Below are 15,250 nucleotides of genomic sequence, written 5' to 3'. Positions count from 1 at the left end.
CCCACTCAGTATATTCTTGTAATTGCATAACTCGGCACTGGGAGCAGAGCCCAACCCCGGGTCGAACCCTTCTGTCCCTGTGGTTAGATGAGAGGTCCCAAGCCAGCACTTCAGCCGTGTCTTCCCATGGATATAGGGCCTGGCGTATAATGGGTCCTCAAAAGGAATTTTTCCAATAAATATTTTCATTTTAACTCTGAATTTTAATTATTTCATACGCAGGTTGTTTTATGTCTGGTGTTTATAAGTAAGTGACTGCCAGCAAGCAAAACTAATTTTGCTCTATTTTAAAACTAATTTACATCAAAGGCCTTTGATCTTTATGCTGATAGAAAACAGGATGATTATAACATAATGTCCTAAGCTATTTGCTTTTCGATTATCTTTCAGATTATTTGAATATATTTTGCTCTATAAGGATGGTGTGATGTTTCAAATTGAACAAGCCACCAAGCTCTGCTCCAAGATTCCCCTGCCTGGTCCCTGGGACCCCCTGGACATTCCTGAGAACTCCACCTTTGAAGATGAGTACTCCATCGGGGGGCCGCAGGAGCAGATCACCGTCCAGGAGTGGTCCGACAGAAAGTCAGCTAGAGCCTGTAAGGACAGGAGGTTTGAGTGCAGTGTCCCGGGACACACAGTGGGAGAGAAGGGTTAAGTTCATTAAGGGAGGTGGTAGTCAGGGCAACTTACAAGCGTACTTAAATTACTTAAAGTCCTGTGTAAGTTCCCACATGTACTTGAGAATAATGCCACACTAGGATATTTTGGCCGGCTCCATGGCCTAGCAGTTAAGGGAATCAGATCCCACATGGCTGACCACAGGGTTCAAGTCCCAGCCACAGTGGCTTGAAAAATACACAAGTGCATACCCCAGAATGGACAGGGTGGGGAAATGGAAAAGAAAGAACTATGGCACAACCAGGCCCCATTGGCAGGTACTCTCTCCCTCTCCTCCTTTCTCTGTCTCGAACTCTGGTGAGTGCACATGCCCTTCAGGGGAAAGAGAAAAGAAGGCATCATTTGAAACACCTGGCGTGTAGCATTCCCCATTCCCTTCTAGCACTTGGCCTCTTACGGACTTAGCTGTGTTTTGACTTTCCACAATCTCCCCGAGGTCTCTGAGATGCACTTGAACCAGCTGCCTCCTTCTCCTTCCCCCACTTCACCTCCTGAAGCTGCAGCGGCCAGACGTACGCCCATCCTTCTGAGCGTAGAACGGGCCTGCTTTTAGGTGGTGCTCTCTCTGCTCAGCCGCTGATAGGCCTTTCCCGAGAGGGTTTAGCACATACAGGGGCCAAAATGCGGCAGAAAACAGCTTGGCAGTTTCTCAGAAAATGAATCACGATTGCCACGTTATCCAGCAGTTTCACTTCTGGACATATATCTCAAAGAATTAAAGGCCGGGACTCAAACAGGTATCTGTATACTGCATTCACAGTGGTCTCATGTACAGTAGTTAACAGATGGAAATAATCCGAATGTCCACCAGCAGATAAATGGGCAGAACGGCTGTGGTGTGTGTGCAACGGACTCTAATCCAGCCTGAGGAAGGAAGGGAATTCTGAGATGAACCTCATGACAAACCCTGAGGACGCTATGTTAAGGAAATAAGGTCATTGCAAAAGGATTAATACATGATATCACTTATACCCAATTCAGAGAGACAGTAGAATGGCAGTTTTAGGAACTGGAAGGAGAGGAAAAGTGGGAAGTTATTGTTTAACAGAGTTTCAGTTTGAGAAAGACAAAAAGTTCTAGAGGTGGACAGTGGTGATGGTACAACAATGGGAACATATTTGATACTCCTTAGCTGTATTAAAATGAGTCCCTCTGTGGTGGCACACAGGTAGCACCACTGCTTAGGAGGCTGAAAGCCACACGAGGCCCAAGTTTGGTTCCCAGGTAGCCTGAAACATGCAGATGCCATCATGTACACTGATGATCAGAGCTAATTGGGAGGATGGAGCAGGAAGACCTCAACACAGCAAGACCCTACCCAAAATACATATCTCTGTCTCTCTCTCTCCCTTTCCCCCTCTCTTTCTCTTTCTCTGATAAAAAACAGTGGTTAAAATGGTAAATTTTATGCTTTGTGTATTTTACCACAATTAAAACAATTAGACATTTTGCCTGTCTTCTCTATTAAAAAATCAACTCTGTTCTTCTTGTAGATGAAACCTGGATTGGCATTTATACACTCAAGGATTGTTATCCTGTCCAGGAAACCATCACTAAAAATTACAGTGTGATATTGTCTACTCGATTTTTTGATATACAGCTGGGTATTAAAGACCCGTCAGTGTTTACCCCTCCAAGCACATGCCAGACTGCCCAGCTGGAGAAGATGAGTGAAGACTGCCCCTGGTGAGCCTGTACAGACACGGAAGGAGCAGCAAGGGCCGCCAGGGCCTGGGCTGGAGATGGATTTAATTATGGTGGGCCTGAGAGTCTTCATCAGAGATAAAGACACTTTTAGGAAGCCGTCATTGATGTGGATTTTTGAATGTTTGATGCTGACTACTCAAGCTGTTTACAGAAGAGTATGGGATGAAGAACACCCAGTAATAGGAGCGGACTAGCTAGCTAACATGGACACCTGACATGTACAGAACCTGTCTGGGTCTGTGTTTTCTGCGTTTGCAGGAGTGACCTCAGTGCGGTGGCTTACAGAGGGGCTAGGGGCTAACAGGAGCAGTTTGCCTTGGTGGGATGGAATCATTTATTAGTGACATTGTGAAGAACTCGTGGTGATAATGAAAAGCAAAATGATTTGGGGGCAATTTTATTATTTATTTTCAAGTTTGCTCAGACAATGTCCCCTTGTACCCAGGTGCCAGCCACTTCTGCTGACCCACACACACCCTGCCCTGTGCAGCCTTGACCACCAACAGAATGATCCTTTAAAATTCCTTCCAGGCTCAAGAGCTTTACAAGGTTGGAGTAAACATTATTCCTCTGAAGAGACATTTGAGAAGAGGATTTAGAAAACCCTAAGTGTGAGCCACGTGTGCTTCCTTCTTCCTATGCAAGAGCATTGCTGTTTGTGCTGAATCCTCACGGACCCTCAGTCAGCAGGTAGTGTTCTAAACAGTACCTAATCAGCGTCGGGAGCCTATCGTCCCCCAAATCCAGGACTAGAACCCCCTTGTGTTCTAACTCCATGGGCTGTTAAATGTGCTAGGCCTGCCCTCACCTCAGCCTTCCTGGGTCAGTGTTCCACGCCTCTGTGTCGACCTGACATCTGCTCATCCGCCCAGGTCAGCTCACAGCTAACCACCCCTGGGAGCTGCTCCCACGTCCAGATTTCTCCCCTTGCAGTTTGAGCATGCTTTCCTCATAATGCTTCATACTGCTTCCCAGACACTGTCACCCACTATCCTGGCTGGAGGGGTGCTGTGTCCCATTTTCTTTTATATCCCCTGCACCAAGCAAGTGCCTGGCACATAGTGCCCCAGACGTGTGGAGTGGAGAGTGCTAGCCTCTGGTCCTTAGTTCCTTCATCTGTTCAACGGGGTTGAGTTTGCTCATCTCTAGGGACACTCCAGTAATAAAATGTATTATCATTCTAGATTCTTCTGCAATTTCATCCGGCCATTTCTCTTGTTTAGGTACCAGGAGAAATGTGTGCTACTTATGCTGAAAATAGTCTGTAATACTCAGTTTTTCTGTATTATCTCAATAAATAAATCTAAATGCATTGCAAAGCATTCTTTGATGCATTTGTTTTCTTAATATGGATATCTAAGTATGGATGATCTTGGTTATAAGGGAGTTAAGACAATTTCCAGTTGCTTGGGTTGGAAGCTTCAGTCATTCTTGACCCGTGGTCTCCAGTCCCCACCAACAATCAGTACGTTGTGTCTCGTCAAATAGTTCTTTTTTTAGAATTATTTAACTTTATTATTTTTGTTTTACTTTTAATTTGACCAGAAGGAGAGAGAGAGAGGGAAAGTGAGAAAGCAAGCTGCCAGGTCCAGGACTCAAACCTCAGTTGGCCATGTGGGAGTTCCGTGCCTCAACCACCATGCCACCTGCCAGCCTAGTTAAATCCACTGCCCCAAGTCCGCCTTCTCAGCCATCATCAGCTCCAGGCTCCTAACACTGTGGGCCTGTACCGGATCCTCACACCCTCTGTCCTTGCCCTGGTCCCCTCCCTAGAAGTGATCCTGTGTTCACTCACTCCTTCCTTCCTTTCTTCAGCCAGGCAGTCACAGCCCGGTACTTCACACCTGTCTTCTCCAGTCCCCAGGCAGGTTCCTGGATCCCAGAGGAGGGTGACACCTGTGAAGGCAGGCCTCTGAAATGCGCCGGCCAGAGAGGTGCACAGATGCATCCAGGTGGCCCAGGCCAATATACCCTCATGACAGTGCTTGCCCACCCCCATCTCTCCACCCTTGGCATGGCCTGCTCCTCTCCAAACCACAACCCTCCCCTCAACCCTGGGATTTGGTCTTTGTCCTTGCAGGGCCATATCCCCATCAAAAGAGAAAGGAATAAAACACCTTTTATCCTATTCAGAAATATGCAGAGTGGGTTCCCTTTTCTTTTCAGTTGACCCATCTTAGCAGTTAGGCCACTTCATTGAAATGAATACAAAGTCCAGAAGGATTTTATGTTGGTGGGGCCTCCATCAGATGGAGTATCTGATTGAGGCTCTGACCCTGTGGTTCTCCACTGACTGAAAGTGAAACAGAGACCCCAAAGCATTTTGATCAGGCCCCTGACTCTTTCCAGCCTCACCACTGGCACTGATTTTTCTTCTCCCAACTGTCACGAGTGCTGGAGAAGTAGCCTGGGTTACCACTGGGTGACGGGAGTACTTCCTTAGTCAAAATTCTTGTGCAAAAATTCCTAATCGGATCAGAGAGTTGTTAACGAGGGCAAAGACTTGCACCTGCTCATGAAGAGAGGTGTCCCAGCATCTCTTATCTCTAGATGTGGCCTGACTGGCAATGGGTTTGAACTGGGATGAGGAACCAGTATGTCTCTGACCCTTTATGCTTCAGAGCAGCAATTCCTTTACCTCACCAAGTTAGTCTAGAACTGCCAAATTACCAGGATCTGTGCAAGCAGTGGGGTGTGCTCAGTTCTCCACCTGCCTGCAAACCTGCCAGGCAGAAGAGGCCCAGCCCCAGACCGAACCAGCACTCGCTTTCTCTACTGATGCATGTGAAGGACAGGAGTCCTGACCTATGACCCCAGTTGTTCTATTTTCAGGTTTTGCTAATTGAAATTCCTAAAATTGGGACACATTTGAAAATTACTCAAATATTTAGTGAACACCAAAATTTAGGTCTCTGAGGAAATTTAACATGAAGTACAGTACTCGTAATCTCCACAATAACAAATTCACATCATTTGAAACGTTTTATTTTTAAAAAAGAGAATATTGCTATAGGACACGTGCACTCACTGGAGAGACTGAGACAGAAAGCAAGAAATCACTCCTCAGGGGATGATTGCACTGCAACCTTTCTCCTCCATTCTCCTCTCAGGATTCTGGGCGTGCATGCACACACACGCACAAGCACCCCACATGAGTTTTAGTCACTGGGTTCAGGACCCAAACTGCAGTCAACTACAAGGGAATCCAGTGACATAGCCGTCACACCATCTGCTGGCCCCATCGTTTGAAAACTCAACGCTCGCCTCATGCTAGGTTCCCTTACTAAGGCAGCCTTCTCATTGCTTCCTGTTATTTTACATCTCTGCCTGTGCTCACCTGGGCCACACAAAGGTGCGTCTCAGTCCTTCCCGATAGGTAGCTCTTGTCTTCCTTCATCTACAGAAAGCACTCAAATGCAAGAACAGTATCTATGTCACTTTTTAACACTTGAACTCTTATTTTTTTAATTGCCAGAGGGCACAGGTGCTTACCAGAGACAGACTGAGAAAAAGAAAGTACCCTGCAGTGGGGTGTGGTCATGCTGCAACCCCTTCTCCTCCATTTCTCCATGCTTTTGGGGTTTGGGGCATCCGTGCACACACATCTGGCATGATTTACAAGAAGCAGGGGCCAGAATTCAGACTGTGGTCAGACATATGGGCTCAGCTCCTTTAACCAATGAACAACAGGGCCAAGTCCAGTGTCCTTGTCCTTGTTGAGTCAAACTAACTTGATTTCAGTTGAATGAGAGAATGAGATTCCTCAGCTCAAGACTTGGGAATAATTTATGAGATTTAAAGGCTTTATAGGTGAGCACTTCTTTTTTTTTCCCCTTTAGTGTGCTCACTGGAAAGAGACAGAGAAAGAGAGAGAGAAAGAGAGAAGGGAAGCGAGAAAGCACCTCCCCCTTTCTCCCTTTCTCAGAATTTTTGCACATGAACCGTTTTTTAAGTTGCTGAGTCCAGGACTCAAACCTTGCAGTCGACTATGTGGGAAGTCGACTAGCTGCCTTCACCACCACTCCACCAGCTGACCTATTGAAAATGTCTTTAAAAAACAAACTTAACTTTATTTATGGGTATTCTAGCCTCCATAAGCATCACTTTTATGAATGTTAGGATAATAACAACAAAAATATACCTTTTTCAAAGCAAAACTAGTAGTTCAGCCACATGTGTAAAAAAAAAATTTGGCCCATCATTTGTTCTCTTCAGTGAGTGTACATGCCTATAGCAAAAATCTCTCTGAAAATAATAAAATAATTTTTATTTTGTCTATTTACAACAAATAAAGTTCAGTATTATGATGTGTTCAAGTGTGTAGAAATTGAGTCTTGAAAGACATTCAGTTTAACTTTGTATGGAAATTATATTATTATATAGTTAGTCCTTGAATAATGATGTCATCAAGTGGTTTTGGAAATTCTCTAGTCTATCTTATTCTTCTGAAACTCCTTACCTTCCCTGTTCAGTTATGAGAACTCTGTACTGCCTGGGTCTTGGGTTTGGAAAAAGGGAAATGAGCTGTATTCAGATCATTCAAATACAAAAATTTAGAGTTTATTATGGTATTTGTAGCAGATGCTCCTGGAATGGAGAGAAGGGAAAAATTTCCCTAGATTGCTGCCACATATATTCTTATGCTACAACCGATCTGCTTAAGACTGCTTATAATAAATTTTCCATTTATTGCTGCCACATATATTCTTATGCCACGGCTGATCTGTTTAAGATTGCTTATAATAAATTTCCCATTTATGTACATCTATGTCTCTACAAGAGTGCTCACCAGCATCTTTAGTTAACAAAGTCATATATAAACGGGCTAAACTGGACACCTTAAGCTTGGAAATAAGACTAAGCTCTGAGATTGAAAGGGTTAGACCAATGCCTAATGAACAGATGAATTAGCTATGTAGAGAAGAACGTCATGGAAAGAGAGGGTCCGTAAGTTCAGGTCTGAAAAACTGGAGAAATCATGAATTCCAATGAAATAAGATTGCTATTGGGATGCAAGCTCACCTAGGCTCAGTCAGAATTGGGCTGATGTGAAAGAATGCTGAATTGTTATCATTTTGTCTGAAGACAAAGTGTTTTAGCAGGAGGTTGGTTTATATGGAGTTTAGTTAGGGAACCTAAACCGAGGATTTGGCATTGTTTTCCGATCTGTGTCCAGGAGAGTAGAATATGGGATCTGGCAGACATACAGAGGACAGTGGGGACAATTACGAGATTAAAGTCATGTGTTGTTACTTGGGCCAAGATTCAGGAATATCCAGATCTCACTTTGCCTCTCTGTCAGGAATCTATAGAGGAGCAAGCTCAGAAGGCAGAGCCAGCAGATCCTTACCATTACTTAGTGGGGGCTTTGGCTCCAAGTTTTTCTGCAGAACGTGGCTAACCCAAGCTAGAGCAAGTGCAGGAAGTAGAGGCCAAAGCAGCCACAGGCCAAAGCAGGCTAAATTACTAGGTCTGTCCATTCTGCCATAAGTACCGGCTCTTGCCGATCTCACCACTTCCAGTTCAGCAAAAGGACACACAGGATAGACCCCAGTGCTGGAGAGGAAGCAAGGCCCAGAAAGAATCTGCCTCAGTGCCCAATGTTTTCTTCCCCAGACCTTGTCTGGTCAGAGCACTAGCCAGCCTTCAGGGGCGAAGGGGTGGTGTGGCAGTAATGCAGTCTTTTTCCACATGGAAGAGGTCCTGGGTTCATGTCCTAGGGCTTCCCTGATGATTCCAGTAGTGTACATGTGCCTGAGATTAGAGCCAGCTAGAACTGCGTGTAAATCCCAGTGTGAAAACCTTTTTGGGGGATCTTCTCTCTCAGAAGAAAGATAAATGTTTAAAATTTATTTTAAAGCCAATCTGCATGAAAAGGAACACTCAAAACAGAGAGAAAGATTTGGCCAGGACTGTTGCTTATGTAAAATCCAATAAATCCAGATAAAAATCCCTGCAGACCAGGCAGATTCCCTTCTGAAGAGAAATTTTACTTCATGGGACCAGCAGATGGCATAATGGTTAAGTTGCTGGACTACATGTAATTAACTGCAATTTGGGTCCTGGACCTGGTGGCTTGAAACTCATACTGGGTGTGCGTGCATGTGTGCCCAAAATCCTCAGAGGAGAATGGAGGAGAAGGGATTGTGACATGGCCATCCCCCTGGTGGGAGGGGGAATGATGGGTCAGGACACATTCTGTCTCTCTGTCTCTCCAGCAAGCACATGTGTCCTATAGTAAAAATCTCCTTTAAAAAAAGAGAAATTTTACTTTTTGAGTAATTTGTTTAAATCATAAGTGACTATCTAAAATGGGACACCAAAGTATTCCATGCATTGGAAAGGTTAAAACCAGCATTGTAAAATACTGTGTGTTGTCCTGGTTTACACGGCAGGCTTCTGGCTTAGTTAAACTGCTGAGTATAGGTCAGTGTCTGAGGGAGACCATGCTGTGCAATGGAGGGACCAAGAGTGGAAATCCTACATACCTGAGTCCAAGCATCTATTCCATCACTTAGGATCACAGTGTGGCCAGGGATAAATTATTTGAATTCTCAAGAAGACTAAATTTGCTTCACTTCCTACAAAAACAAGTAACATGGGCTTTCGATTAGAATTAAATAAATAACCTATAAAGTGTGTAGCACCTGGCTTTGCAAGTCATAGACACTCAAAATGTTAGATGCCACCTACCTTTGTCTTCTTTCCCATGAGAATCTAACCAATCCGCTATGGTCTAATAAAATAAAATCTTTATGACTGTGTAAATCTGCTAAGGATTAGGGGGCTAGCAGGTGTCATAGTGCTTATGATGTTGTATGCTGGACTTGCACATAGGTGATGGTGGTTTGAGCCCAGAACCTGATGGCTTGAAAATCATCCTGGGCTCATGGGTGTACATACCCAAAATACTAAGAAGAGAATGGAGGAGAAGAGGTTGCAGTGTGGTCTCACACACCCCTCCTCTGGTGTGATTTCTCATTTTCCCTCTCTCCAGCAAGTGGATGTATTCTATGGCAAAACCAACCAACCAACCAAGAAACCCTAAATTTAAAAATCTGTTCAGGATTAGATCTGGGCCACAAGGAAATGGGGAAGGCTGAGATAGAGGAAAGAAAAAGGAAAGAAGTAAAACATTTTAGGGACACAAAAATGGAAAGTGATCTGTTGATGATAATGTGTACGGTAGTATCTTAGACTGCGCCAATGTACAGTGCATTCCTAACGGGAAAATTCACGTGGTACGCTGCAATGATATACAGTGATTGAACGTAAATAAATAGAGGAAGAGATCTGGACCACAGATACCCACACAGATGTGCCCGCTGTGACTGGACCTTGACCCACCAAGTGGTCTGCCCGCTGAGGTGGCCTGTTCTCCATTGTTGCCCACCCCGATGTATGAGTGTGAATCCACCCCTCGTCACACTCAGAGGTAGGTACACTTAGTTTAAAAAATAACAGTACTTTCTCTTAGTATGTCTGTCATGGGTCCCACCATTTTGCACAGAGTCTATTAAATGTAGAGAAAATAAAAGTAGCATCAACTTCAACCTTACAGAGTATCAGTGTGCACTTGTCAAGTTCTCAGGTTTCTCTGCTAATTGTTTCACGTAATCTGAAGGACTACTTTTGAACTAGACATAATTATTACTATGTGCATCTCACAAATTAGAAGTCAGGTCTATATACCTCACTCTTTACTTGAGAGGGTAATTAATAATTTTCAATGACAATTTTCTGGACTCAGTATATGCTATGATGTACAAGCAGGCTTATTAAGTGAAGAGAAGACTTCAGAGTACATTCAAACACAATTCCTTCCAGCTGGTCTTGATCATGTCTTCATGTCACCTTTGTTTGATTGCCAGCAGTCTCTATGGACTTCTGGGTGTGATGACACCTTTTTACCTGTCCCCACACTTCATGGCCAAGTGTCCATCTAAACACTAAAAGGCATAACTTTCTGGTGGTACTGGAAACAAGAAGTACCCATCAGCAGTTTGCCAAGCCGTGTAAGAGTGGTCGCTGAGCAGCCGTCCCAGGAGCTGTATGCACTCTGGGAGACAGCTGAATTGGGGGCAACCGAAGCCCCTGCTTTATCCTCCATCTTCCTCTCACTCGCTCTCTTCAATAGCACCTCTTTTCCTGAATCAATTCCAGGTAGCACAATTCCTATCGGCAGTCAAGAGTGAAAGAAGACACATATAAGCCATTCTTCATATTAGGAATAGCCCCCAGAAGAGAGAAAAGGATCTTTAGGACTGTAGCTTTCAGGCTAAGGAAGAAGTATCACCTGTCCCCCATCATCAGGAATCAGTCCGTGCATTACACACTGCCGAGCCCCTCCGATGTGTGAGACTCTCTGGGTACCGGGGATAAGCTCAGGACAAGGCCCTGCTCTCAGGGAATGGACGTTCTAGTGAGGGGGAGGCACACAACACAGACAGTTTAGAAAGCCTGAGAGTAGAGGACAGGAATCTAGAGAATGAACAGATGGAGGTAAATAGCTATCAGATGGATGGGGTGGTCAAGGAAGGCTCTCTGATGAGGGCAACTTAATAGGGATCCCCATGTCAGGAAGTAGCTGGACAAGACAGCCAATAAGCAGCATTCCAGGTGGAGGAAACAATGCAAAGACCCAGGCTGCAATGTGTGCCTCCCATTTGAAGTGTTCAGGCCCATGTAAATGAAGCTTTGTGGGCAGGACCTTCAAGGAAGGAAGTCCAGATGAGGCTGAAGAAAAAGGGCCAGATATCATCCCTGGAATGGCCAGACCAAAGATCTGGGCTATTCTAAAGTCTTAAGCACCAGACCATGGGACTGGCTCCTAGCCATCAGTTTTCAGTGTTTTATTGAAGGATGTTAATTCAAACAGGTAGGTGTTTGTCGGTGTCTGCCCCGGGGCTTGGGGCTAGCCGAATCATGATCTGAGGGCTGCTGATGAGGAAGAGAAAGAGGACTGGGGAATTGGAAAGAATGAGACAAAGAGGGAGAGTGGAAGTGGCCACAGGCAGCCTGAGCCTAGGGAGCCCAAGCAACCTGTGCACAGCTTGAGCCACCCAGACAAACTGGGTGTCTTTATTTATAATACAGGGAGACATTACACATGTATATTTTATGACACTTCATAGATTCATTGCTAGGTTACAGACAATAAGCAGGTAAAATCTATAAGGGTTTAGTCATACCAGACCAGGTGTATCCCTTGGTGATAATCCCATTAAGAGAAAGTCCCATTATCTTCTAATGAGATAAACCCAGTTTAAGGCTAAGGTGTGCACCGCAACACCCAGAGAAGGCTAAAGAACCTTTCAGATGCAGAACAGGGATTACACTTTGCTAATTGGGGTCAAGATGTTTCTTGAAGTCCATTAGATGTGTCTGTTGGAACGCCCCTAGCAATTTCCACCCTTGCTCTGTCTGCAGGGAGGGTCAAGGAAAGGACAAGTTACAAAGTTCGGCCAAAGCCCAAAAGGACAGGTGGTGTTTGCTCAGAGCATGTCCCCACACCTCAGGTTTTCTCTCTAAACGTGTCCTCACAGGTGTTAAAACCTTGGGGTCCTTTCTTTACTGGTCATGAGTCTTTGGATCCTTGTTCCTTTGAAGAAAAGAAAGAAAGAAAGAGAAAGAAGAAAGAGATAGAGGAAGAAAAACAGAAAGGGAAAGAAAGAAAAAAAGAAAAGAAAGAAAGGAAGGAAGGAAAAAGAGAAAGAAAGAAGGAAGGAAAGAAAGAGAAAGAAAGAAGAAAGAAAAAGAAGGAAGGAAGGAAGGAAATGAAAGAATGAAGGAAAGAATGAAAGAAAAAGAAAGAAAAAAGAAAGAAAAACAAAGAATGAAGGAAAGAGAGAAAAACAAAGAGAAGGAAAAAAGAAAAAGAAAGAAAGGAAGAAAGAAAGAAAGAAAAAGAAACTGGTAGAATGGTTTCAATTACATTTGGGCTAATATGTGGTTCCATCCTAATATTCCAGCCAGATTCTGACAGTCATGATTTTTTAATGAGATCAGTTCTTTTTATTTTTTTTTCCCCAGATAGATTTTATTTTTCTAAATGGCAAGTTCCCATCTTGAACATTTCTTGAATTTTCCATAGCTATTTGTGAAAGTAAATGATCGTTATCGATTTGCTAATTGAACAGAATTCATAAAATAAACATCCTCCAAAGAGCAAGCCTAGAGAAAGGTCTGACCTAGAACCACACTGCAGTTTAGGAATTAGTGTGTCACCCAGTTGAGGAATGTCACTAAACCCCAATCTTTTTATTATCCCACTTGTAATTGAGGATAAGCGGAATAAACTTTGAGGGTAAAGAATTTAATGGCGGTAAAGCTCCTCTGAAAATGTCTGGATGGGCTCTACTTAAGGCTGCCAAAAATAACAGTAAATAATCATAGGATGAAGACGATATTATTCAGTTCATCCATGTCCTTAATGAAGCTGTGGTGACCAGGGAGCGGTATCAGAGATGCAAATACAGGAACTAGCTCTTACTGGAAAATAGCTTTTGAGAGCCAACATTTCTCATGGAGCTGCCAAGGAGGTTTCCTTTTTTTAGGGAAGTTTTCTTGGAATAAGCTGTTCAGTTACATGTTAAATATTCTTTGTCTTATTCTTTTTTATGCATTTATTTGGTTATATATGTATTTACTTCTATCCCAGAGATACTGGGCAACATCCTATTATCTCCCATGAAGTGGAGACACTGGTGCTTTTTCCAGTTATGACAGTAACAATGGTTAGCTTGCTTATAGCACTTACTAATCTTCAGGCTCTGTTCTGAGTACTTTAATTCATAATAGCTTCTTAAGTGGCACTTTTATCATCCACTTCATAGTAGGAATCTGAGTGCAGCACCCTAGCACAGGAGTTTCTGTCCTTAGTGAGAAGACATCCTCAGAACAAGGAGGTCACGCCTTCACTGGCACCCACACGCCCATGGGTTCGATCCCGTCCATTGAACCATGGCTGGAGACGAGAACATCCTTCAGGTTCAATGCACCGTCTGTTTGGAAGACCAGTCACTAATGAGCCAGCAGGTGGTGGAGGCAGTGCTGAATCCCACATGGTCAACTCTGTAGTTCAACACCCCGACCCTGCTGCCAAAATCACACTGGGCACATGTGTGTGTGTGCCTAAAATCCTGAGAGTAGGGGAGACTGGAGGACGAGGGATTATAGCACGGCCATCCCCCAGCGGCTGATTTCTCATTTTCTCTCTCTCACTGTCTTTCTCTGATGAGTATGCATGCCTATAGTGAAGAACTAAAAGCAGATAAACAGACTGCTTCTCTCAGCCTCATGCACACACACTCTCGTGCATAAAATAAACATTAAAAGAAGAGCTGTCACTCATTTTGGCCAAGTCTCTGAGACTACACTGGAAGGAGGCAAGAGGAACACAACAGAGCTAAATTCTCTAGGGTTTTTCTGTGGAGGGTAAAGTTGAAATATTACTTTCTTAGGCCTCTAAAGCAAAAGCAGAAACTCCATAGGTTTTTTAAACGCTGCAATGCAAAAACGGCCATGCCATCAAGAGCCTGATGCGTGCATTCAGGGTGAGCCTCCACCAGCTCACAGCAACCCACACCTGAGATCAGCCTGGCCAGCTCCACACTGAGCTGGAGCGTGGGGCCCCACGGGCTCACTGCTGAAGGCCCAGGCCCCCAGATACTGCCGGCCGCCTCTCCCTGATGTCCTGCCCGTAGACAGCCTGCCTTTCCACAGAGCTGGAGACCAGCGACCTCACCTCGGGGGGCAAACCTGTGGAAATTGCCAGATGACCCAGGGAGGCTGAGCACTGGGCGCTGCGGCTGCATGTGCCACCAGAGGGCAGCTCTAAGGAGAGCGGGTGACGCGGACAGCCTGGTGTTTAGAGTACTGCGTCTGACAGAGGCGGGTGTGGCCTACACCACAACCATAGTATCAGAGCTGACATTTCTCGGAGCACGATTCCAAGGGTGTTGCATGAAATGACCTTTATTCTGCGTGGTGGCCCTTTATTACCTCGTATTCTGAGGCAACCTGGGCTCGGAGATGGCCCGGCTCACCTCATCCTCACAGCCAGTGGCCCCGTCACTCTTGCTTTGGCGCATCGTTATTGGCTTCCCCCTGCTGTGTGAGGAAAGCCATCTTCATCACAGCGACTGGCAGGTCCTGCACAGTTGTTCCTCCATAACTCTGCAGTGCACTTACTGGTATTATTCACTCATAAATATATCCTCATTCCACATTTATGCTGTGGTGAATTGTGCTCTTCTCTTCAAGTGCGGTGCATTTTCTGTTGCTTCGGGATTCTTCCTTGCCTGGAAGCACCTCTTCCCCAGCTCCCTGCCCAAGATAGCCACTGTTCACACTTTAGGGTAAACTTAGACCCAACTTTCTCTGTGACTCCAAGTGGGCAGTACTGTTACTTGCTATCTCATACACCATTCTTTGGCCCTCACGCAGCATTGTGATTATAGCATTGGCTGATTCAATTGCCCATCTCCCCTACACTCAAAGCTTTCTGCTGCCCAGCTTACCCACAGAACACAAGGCCCACCTCTGCACAGGTGAAACATGCATGCCTTTAGAAGAACAAAGGTTGAATTTCCCTTGCTTTGCTGTCTCATTCACACCGCTATGCCCAATAACCACAATCTAAAGTTCTTGTTGATAAGTACCAGTGTCAGTGACATATCAGTTTGACTTAATTGTTGTCTCCTCCTCACTTAGCAAGAATAAAAATCTTTACAGCATAATCCTTAGAGAATTCAGAGAAATTATAATAATGCCAAAGAGCAGAGGCAGTCAAGACATGATCTTTTCTTCCCCCCTCTTTAATATTTTTCTTAAAAACTATCCTCCTGTTTCCCTCGAAGCC

General features: G+C 44.6%; 1 protein-coding gene across 1 annotated transcript; it reads left to right on the top strand.

The window, feature by feature from the left end:
• Window positions 1–390: 390 nt before the first annotated feature.
• EPDR1 (ependymin related 1) lies at window positions 391–3,704 on the top strand (the record flags this gene model as incomplete). The annotated part of the gene is given in 2 exon segments (XM_014585760.1): window positions 391–599; window positions 2,175–3,704. Coding segments are annotated over 2 exon segments (369 nt in total). The 3' UTR covers window positions 2,372–3,704.
• Between the last annotated feature and the right edge of the window lie 11,546 nt (window positions 3,705–15,250).

The sequence above is a fragment of the Tupaia chinensis genome, unplaced genomic scaffold, assembly GCF_000334495.1.
Source record: "Tupaia chinensis unplaced genomic scaffold, TupChi_1.0 Scaffold000088_1, whole genome shotgun sequence".
Classification (NCBI taxonomy): domain Eukaryota; kingdom Metazoa; phylum Chordata; class Mammalia; order Scandentia; family Tupaiidae; genus Tupaia; species Tupaia belangeri.
This window is presented reverse-complemented; position numbering and strand designations above follow the sequence as displayed.